Source organism: Thalia democratica, chromosome 1, assembly GCF_965202585.1.
Source record: "Thalia democratica chromosome 1, ktThaDemo2.hap1.1, whole genome shotgun sequence".
NCBI lineage: Eukaryota > Metazoa > Chordata > Thaliacea > Salpida > Salpidae > Thalia > Thalia democratica.
The window spans coordinates 45,495,580-45,515,413 of NC_139165.1; the positions used below are offsets into that span (position 1 = coordinate 45,495,580).

At 25.4% G+C, this 19,834-nt stretch overlaps 1 protein-coding gene across 4 annotated transcripts; it reads right to left on the reverse strand.

Moving 5' to 3' along the window:
- Positions 1 to 2,771: 2,771 nt before the first annotated feature.
- Positions 2,772 to 16,744, reverse strand: LOC145843204 (sodium-dependent serotonin transporter-like). Of its 4 annotated transcripts, none has more exons than XM_082950665.1 (16): positions 16,717 to 16,744; positions 15,370 to 15,472; positions 13,353 to 13,432; positions 12,589 to 12,751; positions 11,273 to 11,407; positions 10,907 to 10,994; positions 9,963 to 10,100; positions 8,882 to 9,020; positions 8,128 to 8,286; positions 7,523 to 7,602; positions 6,913 to 7,037; positions 6,744 to 6,856; positions 5,178 to 5,409; positions 4,373 to 4,473; positions 3,830 to 3,996; positions 2,772 to 3,173 (listed from the first exon to the last, which is right to left on the reverse strand). In XM_082950665.1, exons 2-16 carry the CDS (start codon positions 15,470 to 15,472, stop codon positions 3,029 to 3,031), a joined length of 1,968 nt encoding a protein of 655 aa, XP_082806791.1. In that variant the 5' UTR covers positions 16,717 to 16,744; the 3' UTR covers positions 2,772 to 3,028. The 4 variants fall into 4 exon arrangements, with proteins under 4 accessions (XP_082806791.1, XP_082806799.1, XP_082806814.1 ...); XM_082950673.1 differs by having other exon boundaries at positions 3,817 to 3,996; XM_082950688.1 differs by lacking the exon at positions 3,830 to 3,996.
- Between the last annotated feature and the right edge of the window lie 3,090 nt (positions 16,745 to 19,834).

A 19,834-nucleotide genomic window follows, 5' to 3' on the forward strand; every position in this document is an offset into this window, starting at 1 on the left:
CCGCAATATCAGTTAAGTTGGAAATGTGTATAAAGTTATGTATAATTAAGTTTAAAGGTAAGTTAGTATAAAGAAGTTATGCAAGAAGCATCACTTCAACTTATAACAAGTTAGAGCATTTTTATAGTAAATAGAACTAATTTGTTAGGAGATTTTATAAAAAGTTTTAATCATTGTATCAAAACGATAATACGGACTACATATTTAGTAGAACAATAAAACTAAATGAAGTTTATTTTCTTTTTTTTTTTTTGCTTCATAGAAAAGTTAAAAATAATTAATTAGTTCTTTTAGTTTAATTTTTCAGTGGTCATTTATATAATTTCTATACGTTTTTTGATTTTATAACTAAATGTCTTAAGAAAACGATTGTAATTTTAACAACATTTTATTATAAGTAACACTGTATGGAGTATATGTTTTCAAAATGCTAAATAACTACAACGCTTAAAATAAACAATGCTATTTAGTTTAAGCAATTAAAAATATAATTGTTCGATTAAAATAACTGCTCCAACAAAATAAAAACAGCTTAAAATAATTTATTTCTAGTTATGTTATTTACTGTTTATCTAGAACAGGGGTCGGCAAACTGCGGCCCGCGGGCAAAATGCGGCCCTTGAAGACAAAATCTGTGGCCCGCGAGGTAAATTTCAGCTAAAAACATACTTTTTTAAATCAATACAAAAAATAAATTTGGTGGTAAAAACTTGCAACTAGGGTTTAATTTAAGTAATTACGCATTATTAGTGCTCTTTTATAGTTATTTTTGTCACATTTTTTGGTTTAAATTAGCATTTTTGTTTAAATATTACTATATATTATTACTATATACTATTAAATATTACTATATATAACTTTTTTCTGTATAGTGCGGCCCGCGAGAAAATTTTTGTAAAAAAATTGGCCCGCTACTTATTTAATGCTGCTGACCCCTGATCTAGAAGTACCACCGTTAAAAATACTCTAGTTTACAAAATAAACTTAGTTTAAATAAACTGTCTTTTATCTTAAAATTACTGACAAAGCTTTGATACGTGAGCAGCGAGTTTATTTATCTTTTAATAAGCAAAAACCTAAAAAACAATAACAAGTTAACAGCCTGAAAAATTATATCAGATTTTTAAAGAACGTTTGTAAGGTTATTATGACAAGCTTATATATTATAAATATTGTTTATTGAACGATAAAATAAACTCTCAATAAGTTTGGTCTAAGGACCTGGTGTACGATAAATCATTTCGGTTATCGAATTGTACACCACTAGATTTTATACATTACATGGTTTGTATACACTTAATTACTACTTTTTAGACTTTATAATAAATTTATACTGTTAAAAAATGAATCACGAAGTTCTTTTACTCTTTTTTATACTGTCACCCTACTCTCAGAATTACTTTTTGATGTCTTTAAATCAGTTTTTAACATTGTACTAGCATTCATTTGTAAAAACTGTCATTGCAACTTAACTTTTAATTCTTTAGTACTAGATGCAACGTTTGCAATTTGTTAACAAAGCGTATAATAACAAAATACATTACTAAAACACTTACTATTTTAAAATAAATAGTATTAGTTTTTACTACTTTTAAGTTTATTAACTTTTTTTAAGTCTATAAAGTTTAACTTTTGACATGCAATTGACTACCGAGCAAAGGATGTTTATATATATACAAAAATTTCAATTTCTTTTCAAAAACTGTTAAGATGTCTTAAACTTCCAGCTCCTAATATTCTTTTCCTGGACAAGACGTTAAAATGTATCCGTGGTGTGCGACTTGATAACCGAAAGCTTTTTCGTGCACCAGGTCCTAGGACCAAATATTTTGAGCACTTTTTTTTGTCGTTCAAAAAACTATAAACTATAATGATCTATAGCTTGGTCAAGAACTTAAAAACCAATATGACAGTTCGTATTGATGCTAACCGGCAATTACACTCTGGATGACCAAAATCAACATTGAGAATTTTATCCGCAGGACTCAAGTGTGCTTGCGACGCCAAGGAGCTTATTCACAGCACCTTATGTGATCTATAGTACATCAAAAAAAGAGCTAAATTTTAGACTTGTTCATCAAAATGACGGCATGTTCTTTACGTAGACAAGTTTTATAAAAAAAAAGTTGAAAAAATTGGAAGACGTTTAAAAATTTTAGTTCGTGATAAACGTTATAAGTTAGTGTATAACACTGTAAAGCCAGGTTTTGCGAATTAAAAAATAAAGAAGAGTTTATACCACAGTTTGTTACACCATATTATTTTTTTACCACAATTTTTTACTGTTTCACCAGATTATATCGAAATGATAACATCTGTTGAGCTGGTAGAACAGAAAAAGCATAAAGTGTTATAAACTAAGCTGACCAAAGTTGCCTGCTTTGCTTATTTGAATAAATTGAGCACTGTAACTTTGACGAGTTAGTAAGTACATAATTAAAAAAACATTTCATGTGAGTAGATTCTGTTATGATGTCAGGGTTTTGACAATAATATTTATTACAAACGATAAAAAAGCGTGCAAAAGTATGAGTTTTTTGTAAAAAAACTTTCATTTCAGATATTATTAATTACAATTAATGATAAACTTTGTTTTTTTTCCATTAAACACGAACAGTTTTGAGCACTTAAAGTGTTTAGTTTTTTTTTTCTTTACAACAATTTATTAGTTGAAAAATACTCGGTTTAGATTAAAATAATTAATATTTAAACTTAAGTATAATTCAACCGAAAAATTATTTTTTTTAAAGATAAATATTTTGATTGTGTAGGTTAAAAAATAAAAGCAGTTCAAAATAAAAACATAAGCTTTACTTTTAGTTCTAAGGTATAGTTCAAGGAAAGTTATAACTTTTTTCAATGTTTATTAATTTTAATTAAGCATCTAAATAGTGTTGTTGTTTTGAAAATAAAAAATTATTCAAAAATCCTATAAAGTAGGCTAGCTAAAAAAAATATCAAAAATAAGTAAAGTGTATCACCGTAATCAAAATTTAAAAACATCATTCTGTAGAATCTCATCAACTTTTTACGTAAAAAATAAGTGAGTTTTATTATTTTTTAATCTTATACTTTGCTTTTCATTCTGGAACTTTCTGTAGTTGAAAATCATCATGTATGTATCTTCTGTTTGGGTCGATGTGCTTTTCCGGTTTAGATATTTGTTTGAATCTCTGTAAAAATGAATTAAGAAGACATCAGCTAAGAAATAAATAACTTTGTCCAGTAGTTTATAATAGAAATGTTCTCTTTATAACCGAAATAAAGTTTATGTCAAATTTTAATGTGAAAACGTTTAATAAAAATTAGGTTAAAAACAAATACTAAAAGCTGAACGACTTTTATGCATTCATAAGCTTTTATTTTTACCAATAAACTAGTTTTGAAACGTTTTCTTAAATTGTAAGCCGTTTTTGTTGTAATAATTTGTTATTTATGTATTATCAAAAGTTATATTTTTAAATTAGTATATAAAATTAAAAGTGCTGCATAAGCTAATTCTAGTATTTAAAAATGTTTAGAAAATGTTTAATATTCTAAAAAGCAAATCACTCTCTTTCCGTATTTTATTTTAAAAATAACTTATAATGAATAGTTTTAAAATTTTAATAAAAATAAGTTGTACAGAGCAAAATTGTTTATAAAATTACTGTTTCAAAAAAATCGTTAGATTTCTCCGACAACACTGAACTATATGTTTGTTTATGGTTTGTTTTTTTACAATGACAAACTTAAAATATTTTATTTATAAATTAAAAAACCTCAGTTTCAACTAACAACAGTTTTTATTTAGTTGTAGCAACTAAAATATCAAACTTGTTTCAAAGACCCTTTCGCGTTGTAAAGCTTGTAGATTATGTAAATGGGCGTGATGCTTATCGACGAGCAAGTAATGCACCACCCAAGTGACTTCCAGTCGTCGTAATGCACGACGTCCACTTTCGTTCTCTTGTATTCCAGCGGGGGAGTTTGGAAAAGGCTCATGACGATGATCAACTGTTTTCAATTGTTTTTTTAATTTTGCCAGCCTTTTTAGCTTGTTAAGTCAAGAAGAAAAGTTTATCGTACGTCTGAAACTGCACTCAACCACTTTTGTTTTAGTTATCAAAGAAAAAAATATTTTGAACGGTGAAGTAGTTGTAAATAATAAAAATATGAATTTGAAAGTAAAAAAAAAGTATCTTAGAAAAGCACGAAACAATTAAACAACAAGTACAAATTACAGGAGTGTCAGATCATAGAATGAAACAATTAAAATTGTCACTTTAAGAATTGACAACACAAAAAACCTTTAGCTTTTGTTTAAATTTTAAAATAAAAGTAGCTTATTGAAACTTATCAGCTTAAATCTAACGACTTCAAAATCACTTACAAAGAGAACTAAAGGAGAAATGAAGCCCCAAGCTGCCTTCCAAAACAAGCCAGGCTGAAAAGAAAGCATTTTTTTCACATCGCCACAAAATCTTTTCAATCCTGTATAGTAACCAGTTATAAACACTCAGTTCAGAAGATAATCATATACAAAAGTATATTTGATTAGTAGTAAAAGTATAAGTTTAAAAATAACTTAGCATCAAAAACATCTTTATCTATGACTAAACTGTAAAAAAATAGACAAGTCTTTTTGAACATCGAGTATCAAGGTAAGAAATATTTTCGTTAACATTTTTTTGTTTTTTGAGAAAAAATAAATTTTCTTGTTTGAAGTTTAAATGATAAAACTTTATAAAAAAATTAAAAAGATCAATAACTTTTTTAATTTAAAAAAGAAACTTCCGTCCGCAAAAAATTGATAGTACTCTAAATACTTAGTTTGTTTTATTTACAAAAAGTAGACATCAAATTTGATAAATGTGAGTTTACGAACAATTTTAAGTTGTTGAAAACATTTCTGTGGCTTAATTAATCATTGATAATAAAAATACGTTTGTACACAGGAACCTTTCGATGAAAAGAAGTAGAATTTTTTTAATCATTTGTAGAGAAAAAAATAAGTTTAATGAAACGATTCTTTTTCGGAACATGCTAAATAAAAATAAACTATTTTAAAATTTCCTAAAGTTATTATTTTAATAAATAATAAATGCTTAAATTGTTGTATTAAAAGGAATAAAAAAAATATATCTTAAACTTCCAAAATTAAAGTAACTTTGAATTATTATTGAAAGCTATCAAACCATATATCCAGCAAACAGTCAAAGACTCAATAAGCACGACTGTCATTATTGCTGGTCCCGTTGCATAAATTTCCATAAGTTGTAGCATATATATACCGCCATTAGTACAGGTCATAAGCGATCCAAGGAAAGAAAGGCATATGAACACAAACACGAACAACTTTCTTCTTTTGCCGATTTTTTGAGGGTACTCGTCACAAAATGCGGTTATAACAGCTTCTATTCCTCCAAACTGGAAAAGCAGCAGTTTTATAAATAACAAGAAGTAGCTTTAATCTCTGGTAAAAACAATTATCTGCTTACTTATCTACGACAGTATAGAGACAAAAACTAAAAAAGGAATTATTTTTTGAAGAAATATGCGTGTAATTGTACTACATTTAAAAATATCGAAAAACATAACACTTAAAAAGGAGTACTAAAAGTCGTAGTTTTATTAAAAGGTAAACAACACAAAAAAACTATAAAAACTTTAGAGATCGAAATTATTTATTTGAAAATAAATTAATGACATTTAAAATGTAATATATATAAGCATTTCGAATAGAATAACAAATATTTCATTAGAAACCAGTTTGATTATTAATCACCGTTATAACTGAAACTAATTCTAAGAATAACTGCTTAAAATCAAATTTTTAGCATAAAAAATTTCAACACATAACATTTAAGAAAATAGTTTAAGTTTTATAGCATTTTTTGAAAAAAAAAATCATAATTTTTACAACTCTTTTTTACTTTAATTAAAACTTCTAAAACTTAAAAAAATAATAGAAAACACAGCTTTTTTTAATAGAACATAAATAACAAGTATGTTATATAAATAACATGTATCTATATTTTTTTAATGTATATAAGGCTTAAAGTCTATAAAACAAAACTGTAAAAATATACAATTACATACCACATAATAAATATTAAATGTTTTAGTATTTTTCTTAGGATTCATGTAAGTTCTAAATACAATTCACTTCTAACTTTTTTGTTATAATCGTTTTTTGATAAGCTTAAAAGTTTTATAGAAAAATAGTATTTATAATATAAATAAAGCATTGTTATCTAATACTAATAAAACTTTATAAGAAAGAAAAGTAAAACTTGACAGTATTGTTTTAAATATCTTAAAATAAAAAGTGAATTCGTTAGTTAAGTAAAGCAAAAATAGTTTTTTTACAAAAAAAAATTATAAAAATGATTCAAGGTCTTAACATCGGTTCAGCTAAAACTTAGATACAATTGATTTGGTGTGTTAAGGTATTATACAAAGTCCTATTTAGAGTAACTTAAACTTTTTTATAGGTATATAAATAAGTAGTTAATTAACCTTACACAGTTTGTAAAGTACGTCAATTTTTTAAAAGTTTTAATTTAAAAGATATTTTACTTTTGTATTCCAGTAAGCTTTGTATAAGGTAAAACTAAGTAATAAGAAAGCTATATTAAAAGTAGTATAAGAACCTATAGTGTTACTAATTTATCGATTTATTTCTAATTTTTTATTTTGTTTACCAGCTTGACCGACTAATATCTAGTTTAAAAACAAAACTTCGTAACTTAAACACTCACTGAGCTATCAAGACCGAGTGTGATTAGCATGCTGAAGAAAATAATTGAAAATATCGGCGAGGCAGGGAAACTTGTGAGTGCTTGGCTGTACACTATGAATAGCAGTCCGGGGCCTAGAAAAATATTTTTGTAAAACTCATACAAACTAGTAAAACAAAAATGTTTTAACCTTGGTCAGCAACGTCTTTCACATCTAGATTCTGCACGTTGGCCATATAACCAAGAACTGAAAACACAACGAACCCCGCCATAAAGCTTGTGAGGCAATTTATTACCGAAGTTGCTATAGCATCCCTAGTTTTACAAGTGTTAGTAATGCGACAGTAATAGAACAGAAAAGTTAAAGACATGCCTTTATTTCAAAGTTGTTTTATTGTAAAAATAGTGACTCCACTTTTAGGTTTAATACCATCACTTCTTAAATTGTTCTATCGATAGTTTCTAAGTAAAAACTTGCTAAACGTTAATATTTTACAAAAAAGTTTAGTTTGGAATTTAGTTTAGTTTTAAGTAGCACAAAAAATAAATTTAAGTTCATTTTTCACTTAAAAAAATTGTTATCATTTGTGTTATTAACTCAATTATTTTGACTTATATTACCTTTTTTAATATCATTATTTTTTAAATTTGTCGTTTAGATCTTAAAATAGACAGCTAGTTTTAAAATGCTGCTTTAATTGTTGTATTTATTTTGCTTTAAGTTAGCGTTATGTAACAACAATTATATACTCTTAATAAAATAGCATTTTTATATATATTTTTTTTTTAATTTAACTGACTTGTAACAGTTGTTGTTGAATTGATTATAACTCGATAAAGCAATAAGTGTTCCAAAACCAGGCCCAAGTGAAAAGAATACCTATGCAAAGTATAAAAAACGTAGTTTTTGTTGTTATCTAATATCAAATTTAACTTCGAATAAGATACTGTAGACTCACTCTAAAAAGGAACACAAAAACTTTGTAGAAAAAATTAAATTGCTATTGAAGTTTTATTATTATAACTTACTGAAGTAAAAGTAAAAATTTTAAACCTTAACCAAAACAACCTACTCTACAGTATGTTACCCTTTTAAATAATATTAAAATAAAAGAATATTAAGAGTCTAAAGTCACCAAACTTAGTATCAAAATAGTATAAGCGAAAACAAAGTAGGAAAATTGAGCATTTTAAATGTCTAAAAAACAAGCAAGAAATATTTAGATATTGATTACATCTAATCATTATACCATCGAGCATTTATAAACTTTACTTATAATAACAAAACAGTTCAAACTAATAAAAACAACATTTAGTTTGGATTATCAACAAACTAATTACATCACTAACAAGTTGCAATCCATAAATAAAATAAGTAACTAATGCATTCTTTAATAGTTTTTACCTGCGTAGCTGCGTCAAACCAAACTTCTGTATCATTTAGTTTTGTCCATTTAGGAGTCAAGTAGAATTTAATTCCATCGCCAGCACCTTCAAGTGTCAACCCTTGTATCAACAACACTATTAACACTAGGTAAGGGAAAGTTGCTGTAATCCATACCACCTGTTAAGATGTTGATGTGCTAATGTTTTCTTATCAATAAGTTTAGCTTATGAATGATGCATTCACTAGTCTTTTAGAAACTTTTGATTAATCTATTTGTACGGTGTAGTAGTAAGTTATAATTATAGTAGTTATTTTGTTATTTTGAAACTACTTTACACAAATAGTTAACCATGTAATTTAAACTCTTTTTTCACAGAGTATAAAAATTAAGTATAAGTGCTTGTTTTTTTTTTCACAAACTCTTTTCGAACATTTGTTTGTTAAATTCGATGATGTTAAGTCATAAACGTTTTAATTTTTATCTTTAATAAGTAATAAAAGATGTTGTTGATTTTGAATGAATTAATAACGAACATCACTACAGATTGAAATAAACTGTAACTAGGGTACCTTTAAATAGTTCGTAGAACATCTATCTATCATACACAGTTCGTATTTATTCAAAATAGCATTAACTTATTACTAAAAAAATTAAAAAATAGTAGATTAAACTTTAAAACCTGTATATAAATCACATTGATTTTACTACGTTTCAAATACATAAAATTTTGCTCTGCAATAATTATTTTGTTAACAAGATAAAAATGCGAACTTTTCCCGATGACTGGACGCCTTTCCAAAGTGTAAAGTAAATAACAGTGAATACGCAGATAAGACACAGTACAATGGGCCATCTAGGAGGCCCTAGGTTGCTTAGGCCATCTGATTCATAAATGTTTAGTACATGTCGACTGTTAAAAGATTTTTTTTATTAAAAAGTAGTATTTTTTATTTAATTACAGAAAAAACTAATTTCTGTTTAGACTGTCTGTTAAAGCAATAATGAATCGAAGCAATTTTTTCAAGTTTTATTATTTGTGATGACTGTTTAGAAAATACAATTTAGTTATGAAAATATATGGTTATAAAGCTTATGTAACTAGTTAAAAAAGAAGAAAAATTATAAGTAACAAATTGGGTTACAAATTCTAGGTTATATTTACAGCTAACATTTTTTAGTTACTTAAGTTAAATTTTCAACAAATTTGACCTTTTTAGATATCTTAAATATCTAAAAAAAAAGGTAAAAACTTTACAAGAACGAAAGCTCTAACATACAATTGCACAAACTATTAAAAAGAAACTGTTTATTGGTAACAATCTCAGTATAAACTTTTAAATTTGTGACAATTGTATTTAAGATATCCTTCTATTTCTAATTGTCCTTAAAATAAAAGGTTGTTTAGAAAATACCTTAGAACAAAAAGTCTAAAAACTCCATATAATTTGAATGAGTAATTTGTATATTGAACGTGTGCAATACCGGTAGTTTTACACAATTTTTGGCTCAAATAATCATATTTTTGTCTAAGCTTCTTAATTCAAACTTTCAAAACTTTGAAAATGGACTATTGCATTATAAAAACCTCTAAATTTAAAGGTTAATAAAAATTTTAGGTAATCTATTATTTATAAACTTTTATTTTTTTTTAAATAGTTATTATGTTTGTTTATATAATAAAATGTCTTTAATATGCTGCATGCATACTGTTTAGAAGATTTTTAAATATTTTCAAAATAAAGTTTTATTCGGTTTAAAAAACGCGGGATATGAGTTCCAATATTAGCTAAACAACTTATCATTGTCTAAAATGTTTTTTTCTTCATACGTGTGATTTATATTAAAAACTCACTGAAAATACTCGGCAGCAGGTAAAGTTTGGTAATCAAGTGCAGTTTCGTTAGTTTGGTTTTTTATTGGGTTGAAGCATGTAGTCATGTTTGCCCACTCTGGGTTGCATTCTGACCACGGCAGCTTGTAAGCAAATGAACTGAAAAAATATACTTGTGCAAACAAACAAGCGTGGTTGTGTGAAGTGAAAATTTAGTAAAAATAAATGTTTCATTATGTTTAAGTAATATTTTGTTGCTATCGATAAAGTTTTAGATAACTTGTGTTGTATTTAATATTTATTTTTCAGTTTTTATTTCTAGTTTATTTTTTTCAATACTAATAAAATATTTTTTTCAATACAAGCTTAATTTTTAACTGACTATAACTTATTAAACTAGCTTTAAAAGCTTTTCAAAATAAAAAGTTATGTTATTACCATATGTTTATTGTGTATCATTATACATGTTTTGATTTAAAACAGAACTGCAACAAAAAACTTTTAATCTAAAAAATACTTTAGCATGAAGTGTGAAAAGCTTAAGAATGTTAACAAGTACAATCTATCATCGAAATGTGTAATTTGTGGCTGTAAAGTTTAGTTGAATTATTTTAAATACTTTAATTTAGATAAAAATAGCATCAGATAATACTTTGTTTGAACTAGTAATTATTTCAAAAGCTTGTGTTTTAAAATGTATGTGCTTTATCCTAAAATTTAAAAATAAATAGTTAGCTTTAACAAATGAGTAAGACTTAATACTTAATGTAACTATAATAGAAGTTGCTATAAAAAATATTTTAATTTTAAATGTTCGATAAAGATTCTTAAATTATCAAAAAAAAAACTTTTTATTAACACTTTAAATATTAATGCTGTTTTAATAATTTTTTAATGTATTTTCAGGAAGTATTTTTTAAATTTACATAAAACAAACTAATCAAAGAATTTTTTGAGGGAGTAACCTGTACAAGTAGTAAAGACTCCACGCGACTATAGTATTGTAGTAAAAAGAAACGTACAGAGCCATTAAACATATCGTGTAACCAACTCCTTAAAAACGTTACACTTTCAAAACTAAAATATGAGCAAGATACTTATTTTGAATTTTTTAACTTGTTGTTGAAATTTAATGTTTGTATTTACTTTTGTACCTAGTAAAATAATAAAAAATATAATTTCATACTAGCTTTTAATTTTTTATTTGTACTTTTAAGCTATTAAAGTTTATACACTTTTGGTTAGCTCCTATAATAGTAGAATATCACAAAAGTTTTTTTTAAGCTCTTACAAAAATTTCCTTTTTGATATATTCTAAAAAGTTTAACAACCTTTAAACATCGGGCAGATTTTATTCCAAATAGAAATGCAGCCGCTTCTGTGAAACTGGCCAATCAGAAGCTCCATATAAAACATTGGAACACCGCCGAGAACCACAATGAGAAAATAGGGTACAAGGAAAGCACCTAGGTGTTTGAAATTTTAATTCAAACAGTTTCATTTACCTTTACTTATTCTATATTCATGGTCATTTTGAAAATAAAAAAGTTATTTACAATATTTGAAAGAGCGCACAGAACACTAAGCGCGGAGAACAGCAAACTTATTAAATTACAAACAAAAGTAAGATATTGTTTCTAAAAAAATTAAGTTAGTGGAAAATTTATACTTATGTTTTGAGTAATATTATATGTTAGTGTATATATATATTTGTTTATAAATGAAAACAGTTTAAAGTTAGTAGGCGTGAGATAGTTTAAAACAAACTTTAAATTTATAAAAATAAATACTGTGAGTATAAAGTTTGTAAACAAATAAGCACTAATTTTAAAGCAAAATGTTTGTTTGTACTACTTTAGTACTTGAGTTTTCATATCTTCTAACTCTTATCTTTATTAAATAAATTTTTGGAACACTTTATTGAAATGGGAATTTTTAAATCTGTGTACAGTAAGTATACATATACGTCTTGAATGCTTAAAAACACTCAATAATTATCGATTGCAAATTTCAATTGCTTTCATACAGAGCATCGCACGTTTTGAGCAAACTTATTGATCTATAAATCAGCAACGAGATGTTTTCCAATAAGAAATGTTTGTGTTCAATAATAACTTGGGTGCGTAATAGCAAAATACGTATACTTTTTCAATTGGTTTGTTTGCAAAATGCTTGTATAACATAGACTAAAATTTAAATTTGCGTTAGTAACAAAGTGTTATATACAATTCATGATTAACTTTACATAAAATAAGTATGTTAGTTTTTTTTACGAATAAAACTTTCCTTCGAATTACAATGAAAAAACTAGAATTATTTTGTAGGTAAATTTATAGGAAAATAAATTTTATGCTTTTTATACTACTGACTCATTTTGTTTTTAAGTAGTTTTAAATAAATTTTGAAAAGCAATCACTCAAGAAAATTTACAAACTACTATTTGAAAAATTACCTTAAAGATCTTAAAATAGTTGAAACTAGTATCAACAACTAAAAAAACCTTACGGTTCCTAAACCAATAAGTAAACATAGTTTTTCTGAACCACCAAGGTCTTAAATACATGAGATAAAAACCACAAGTCTTAAATTTATAAATGTGTAAGTGCTGCTTATCAATCAAAACCGAAATCAAAAAAAAAAAACTCACCTCCTCCGTGCTTGGCGCAAATGTACGGGAACCTCCACACGTTGCCCAGGTCGACAGCGAAGCCGATGACGGACAGCAGAAACTCCAGCTTCCTTCCCCACTGCTCCCTCTCCACCCCCGAGTCGCCATCTTGCTTCTCATCACACGCTTTGTCAGGTTTTATCTGGAGTCGGTATAAAACTTTTATTGAAACGTTTGTCTACGTCTTGTTCTAACTTTTCAAAAGAAAAAAGAAAATAGTTTTATTTTTTCATCACAGAAATCTGAAATAGTTAAAAGAAATTTTTTGAAACGTTCATCTGCACTTTGTTACAACCAATTTAACCAGAAAAGTGTTTGTTTTTTTCTTAAAATGATGTTTTTATTTCATTTATCCACACTTCTGGTTAAAATTAATGTAATACTTTTATTAAAAATAAAAAAACTTTTTCTTCAGTCGTTAAGAAGTGTTTTATATAAAATAACAAAAAACTTTAAGCTAAAAAGTTACTAATTGTTAGTTATGTTTTAATTTGAAAGATGATAAAGTAGTTGTCAATTACTCATTTCGATTTCAATGTTATAATATAATTTATACTGTTCAATTACAAATTATTTTATTGTTTAACTCAAATATTTTTAGTTAATTCTTAAACTGAACAAAATTTATAGTATGTTCTATAAAATTAGTTTAATTGAATTCTATAAAATTTTGAATCAAATTATATAAAAGAGTTTAACGTACGTATAATCTTTTTTTTAATTTTAACCACAAAACTACTAACCAATGAAACCTTACAAATACCATCTGTAATAGGTAAGGAATCATTTGTTAAAATGCTTTCTTTTCTATTGTCCATTTGAGCTGAAATTATTAGAAATGTTGCTTTTTTTTGCTGTATTTAAAAAAAAAAGATATTTTGCAGTTGCAATAGTATACATTTTGTTATTTTCTTTAGTTTATATACACTTACAAAAATCTTAAACAAAATCGTTTTTTAATTAAACATCTAATACAGAAAAATATTTTTACTGTAAAAAATACTTTATATTATAACTTTTAAAAAAGTTACTTGTAGGTAACTGAATAGAATATATTTATATATGTTATTAAGCTTTCATATTATATGATAAATTTTAATTACTTAATAAAGTAATATTCTAGATAGTTTCAGCTATTTTTACTACAGTGCACTTCGCAAATCGTTGTCAAACTCAACCAAGTAATTAATTTTTATCCTACCAAACTTATATACAATACAACTAAAAGTAAATATTTTTTTTTTAATATTAGAAAGAATTTTTATTTCATTTCTAATTTTGTAATAGTCTTAGACACAAAAGTTATAGACCGTTGACACAAAAGTTATGAGCAAAGTGTTTTATGTTGCGATATTTTTGACAAAAATGTGTTTAAAATTAATTTTTAGAGCCTACATACACAGCTCATTGTGATTATGGACTCTTTTTCCAACATACATTTATAAAAAACAGCGACAAATTATTTATTGGTTTTTTATACATGTTTTTATAACTTACTTTGAAGGCATTAGAAGTTTGAAAAACAAAACTTAAGTATGCAAACTATGTTTCGCCTACTTTATATAAAGAAAAAAATGCTCAAACGTATAGCAAAAAAAATACTGAAAAATTATAACACATTTCTTAACTTACCTTGTTATAAACACTTGATTAAAAAATCCTATTTTACGAAAAGCAAGCAAACTGCGAAGTAATAGAAATATTTAACAAGTAACTTTCAGTTTTATAAAAAACATTCGGGCTATCTTTTTTTCTTAACTTCCAGTCCCGTGATAAGTCTCTCGCTGTTCTATTCTAGTTCAGTATCGCACATGTCTTATATTATTTGTTGTTGTAGGCGAGAGTTGTGCTTATGAGTATTTAACCACATACCCCATTTTAATTCATACCTCTGTTTTGACGATCAATCAAACTTTATGGCTCTAAAACAACTATAAGCTTTGAGTATTAAATTGTGCGTGAGACGCGAAGTTATTAAAGATTTCTGGTGCTGATCAATCACAATAAAGTTTATGCTATAAATTCCAACTTTAATTAATTTTTTTTTTCTAACGCAGCTAGTTTTTACTTTTGCAAGCGTAATATTACATTTAAAATGCTTAAAAGTCTTATGTAATCGAATAAAGTAGGTTAATAGTTTTGTAAAGTATTTTTGAAAATTTTCTAACAAGTTTGAGGTAAACTAATGATTATCTAGTTATGATTTATTTTTGATTAATGATTATTGAGGTAATTCTGTAGTTTCCAAAACAGGTAACACTTATACTCGTTTTTTTTTCTGAATCAAGTTATGGTTTTTATAGCTCTGTATTTTGAACTATTTATTTGAGCACAAAACTGTTGCTATAGAAAAAAATTATGAATAATTAATCTTATTTATAAACAAACCATATTTAAGATTTAGTCAGCTTTTGTTAATACACTTAATTAGAAATCTATTAAAAACATAAATACTTGAAGATAATCGTTCGTTACCTTTAAAAAAAAAGAAAAAAAGAACAGAAATCAAGTTTACTTAACAAAAACTTTTGATTGCTATGCCAAAGCTTACCTAACTTTTGAACTACATACAAGCTATTAATAATAAATACTGCTATTGTAGTACAAACCAAATCAAAAACTTATACCAAATTTCATTGACCTCTTATTTTTGTTCTTAATGATAATCAGTAATATGTAGTTTAGATATTATTTGTCTTAGCTTAAATTATCTTTATAACATTTATTTTTTGTTAGTGTTTAAACACTAAAAAAACTTACTTTGTAGTAAAGAAATCTGCTTCGACGACCTTAGTTTTCTTTCGTTGCAGTCTTTAACACTATAAGTGTATAGTACCTTTTCCGTGAAAGCAGTAGATGTCATCTGTTAGATGTGTTGAAAAATTTAGAATGATTTGATTAAGCTACCTACGAGGAGTATTTATATTTTCGTTTATACCACGTGACTTTAATACTATTGTTGCTGTTTTTCAATAGAAGTCCTAGCATTTTAATATTTAGCACGAAACGGAAACCTATATACGCTGTAAAAGCTTGCTTTTATCGATTGTCCTTAATACTTGTTTCAAATTAAATTATTATTTTTGTAGATAACTTGATATCGCACATACACTCGAATTACCTTTCGTAGCATGTACAAAAAATGAAGTACTTATTAGTTACGTAAACCTTTGGGAATCAACTCTTAGAATGTCAGGATACAAGATAAAAATTAAAAAAAAATGTTATTTTTGTTTAATTTAACCTTGTTATCTTTAATTACTCTTGAACTATATAAACGAAACTTATGTGCTTAAAGTACTTTTTTCAACTGTTTTTTAATAAATATAAGTTTTCTGTAATTTTCAGATGTTTTCTGTAATTTCAGACTAAATATTTTAGTAAAATCATAACTAATAACATAATAACTTTTATTTTAAGTTTTTGTTTTTAATTAAACTTTTTTTTTGCATCTTTCTTTAAAAGGTTTAAAAACAATCAAATACTTTTATAAACGACATTACATTTACATTAATATTTGTCGATCTTTGTCAATTATGATACACAAGTTAAACAGTTTTATTCTCAATTTTATTTAGCCTTTTCTACAAGATTTCAATAATACATAAAGCAACTGTATGTGTATACATGTTTTTAATTTATTTATGATTTTAATATAATATTGTTTATTTGATACTGCATTATTTTTTTATAATTATAATAAGTAATCAATTTTCTATTTTTAAAGCATAGAAAATATTTGAAATTTATTTGAATTGATTAAACAGGCATATTTAATTAAAAAATAACTCTGCGGTAACATTTTACCTCAGTTTACACTCAAAGGTATTTATTCAAAACATTAATATATATTTGATTTGCTAACGTTTCAAAAAAAAACAATTTTTTTAACTTGTTCTATTATTACTACAAGAAATCGAGCATGGACAGCTTTAAATATTTGAAGGATTTGTTTTTAATAAAACTAACTACAAAACGTGGTTGATTTTAAACTGTCCTACTAAAAAATTAAAAAAAAGTAAACTATAATCATAAGAGTTAATGATTTACAGTCTAAAAATTCTATCTAACAACAAAATTACTACGTTTTTACAAAAAATATCATACCTTAGTATTCTAGCATGCTTAAAATTTTTTTACATGTTTTATTTTTAATTTATTTTACTGCTTTTTAAGCTGCGATAAACCATTGAACTACATAAGTATTAACAACATTTAACAAAAAAAAAAGTTTAACGAATAACTTGAAAGTAAAAAGTTTATAAAGTTGAAAACTAAATTGTTTATAGTCAGCAACTTAATATATTTTAATAAATATGTAGGTGTTATTTCACTCATATTTCTTCAATCTATTTTATAGCTTTAAAAGGAAACTTTTATTGTTCATTAAAACTTAGTATCAAAATATTTGTCTTATTGACTTACATTATAATAGTTATTTCTTTTTACAGTTACTTAATTGTAAAGTTCTGTTTTAAAACTTATACGTATAGTAGTAGCTCTCTTATTAAGTAACATAAGCATTAAATATTTCTTTTAATCTTAAAACTGAACTACATTTCAAGCATTAAAATGAGTTTGATAATTTTATATTTAATTTAATTTTAAGCTTTATACATTTAAATGTAATTTAACAACAGTTAAGGTTTTTTTAGTGTTATTAAGTTTTAATATGAACTGTTAAATATTTATCAAACTATTTTGCGTTAAAAAGAGTTTGTTCTTAATTTTAATTTAGACTTTATCTTCTTAAAATGTTATAATGAACCTTACAGTTATTTATACGTAGTAGTACTTACTTGTAGAAGTTTAAAACAGTTTGTTACATAAAAGGCAAAAAAAAAAAACTGTTAAACGACTGTGTTGTATGTTTTAATGCTTGTTATGTTATTTCTCGTTTTTATTAATAACGATTTCCTATTTTTGTACCTTTATTAGTTTCCCATTTTCAAACTATTTAAACTCATTTTTAGCTTAAAACATTATATTTTTTTAGTATCAGTATAAGATTTGTCCACTAACTTATCAGATACAACTTTACACAGTTATTAGAAGCTTATTAAAAAGTTAAATTATTTTCAAAAAGATAACTGTTCATTCTTACTTACAGTAAACTTAAAAGCATCAGAAACATACTTGTTACAAAGTTTTTGATTACAAGTAATCTTTAAATCAAAAACAATAACGCAACACAGTTATAAAAATATTTAAAGTACCAAGGAAAATAAATAAACTTAGAAGAAAAACATCTCGTTTCAACTGGCGAAAAAAAGCACGTTTCCTCCTCAGTTTTTAAACATTGGAAACCTTTCGGATTTCCAATGCTGCACAAGGACACTACTAAAGCAAAACGTAATTTAATAAAAAACCTCTGAATCAATATTCCGTGCAAGCATATGTAATATATCCGATACTTTGCCTTGCAATATAATACACGTGTTATTGAGTTAGAATTTCACCACTACTACGCTGCTACTTCAATTATACGTTGTTCTACACTGACTCATCTGTCGCAGTTGTAAGTATTCGCTGAAAGCTTGGGGCGAAAGGTAAATAGGAGATTTATTTTCTTTGTTGTCAAACGTCAAGCAATTAAACGCTATAAAAAACCGTGAAATCGTTGATAGAACGAAACAAATGATCATTTGTTTCAAGTTTTTTCATAAATGAGATTTTTGATATAAGGGTTTAGCATGTGTTACACGTAACATTATTAATGCCATAATTGTTAATGTATAATAAATATAATAATTATAATTGTTATGTTTAAACAACACATATTTATTGTTTACTGACATTTTCAATGCGAACTTAAATTCTAACTATAAAATTTATAAAAAGCTTTCTAACGTTTTGCATCAAGACGTTCTTTCTAAAATCTTATATGCCATTTAATGATTTTGTTTTTAATTAAGAATTACGAGCGAGAACACTTCACACTTTTTAATATTACACTACCATCGTTGAACTTAGAAGTTAATTATTTTAAATTTAATGTAACTAATATTTGCTGCATTACTAACTCTTATAGTTGTTTGGTCTTAATACAAAAGTTATAAAAGTTTTACATGGAAGTTATATAAGTTTTAGTAAACCGACATAACAAAAAAAAAATGGTAATGATAAAAGATGCTAGCTGCATAAAATTTGCAAATTTTACAGTTTTTTAACCTACAAGTAAAAATTATTTAATGATATTAATTCAATTTAAGCATATACTTCAGCGCTCTGTAGCTAACATCTATTTTAAACTATTTTAAAGTTTAGACAACTAATTAACAATTTTGAAAACAACTTATACAAAAAATTCTTATGAAATAAAAAATTAGTTATTACGTTATAAAATACTTTTTTGAAAACAGAGTTATTTTGAGAAATTTGAAACTAACTTTGTTCAGAGCCTGTGCTGACTCAAGCGTATATTTTTCTAAGTTTTAAAACTTATGATGAGTAATGTAACAACACGAAGCAAATTGTAATAAGTTTATGTGTACCAGTTATTTGAATTTCAATTATTTTCTCGAAGATAAATCAATGTCTCGCTTTATTAATTTGTAATTTAATTCGATTATTTTTTATCATTTTAATTTCATATATTCACAAAAAAAGTATTAGCAACACGCGTACTTATAACTATATATAATTTTAAAACTAATAAAATCTAACTTTATGATGTTTTAATTTGCAAAAGAATACCTATGAACTGAAAAATTATGATTAAAAATCTTAAAACTCGTATTAGAGGTAAGTTTTTATCTTTTAATAACGTTTTAAAAAGGTTAACGCAAAACTAAACTTTAAGCAAGCTATATTTCTAGATACAAATAATTTCTAACTTTAATACAAAAAGAATTTTTAATAAGCCTTAAAAAGTAAGGGTTTCAAAATTTGTTTTATGATCTAGCTGTTAAGTTCACAAGACAAATGTGATGCTTCATTATGTTTTCAAATTATTCTTATGACATATTTTTCTAGTTATTTAATTTTTACAGCAAACAAACTGAAAAAACTTAAAATATCAAGTTATATGCCTGCATACATCGATACTGTTTTATGGCAAAGCAAGAGAGTTTTAGCTTAAAAAATATATAACATGTTACTTTTTTTTTTGACTTACCCACAAAAACTTATATTGGTTGTATACAGAAATTAATTGAAGTTTACTACTGAGCTTTGTTATTTTGATTTACAGCTTAAACTTAAAAAATTGTACTTTTTTTAACCT

Bases quoted from the DNA above. Each gene is read 5' to 3' on its own strand.
- LOC145843204 (XM_082950665.1), bottom strand. From the start codon at position 15,472: ATGACATCTACTGCTTTCACGGAAAAGGTACTATACACTTATAGTGTT. The intron at 6,857-6,912 runs GTTAAAACATTT...ATATTTTTCTAG, and splicing joins GAAAGACGTTGCTGACCAAG to GCCCCGGACTGCTATTCATA. The intron at 4,474-5,177 runs GTTTGATAGCTT...GTTACTATACAG, and splicing joins GACTGTTTGCTGGATATATG to GATTGAAAAGATTTTGTGGC.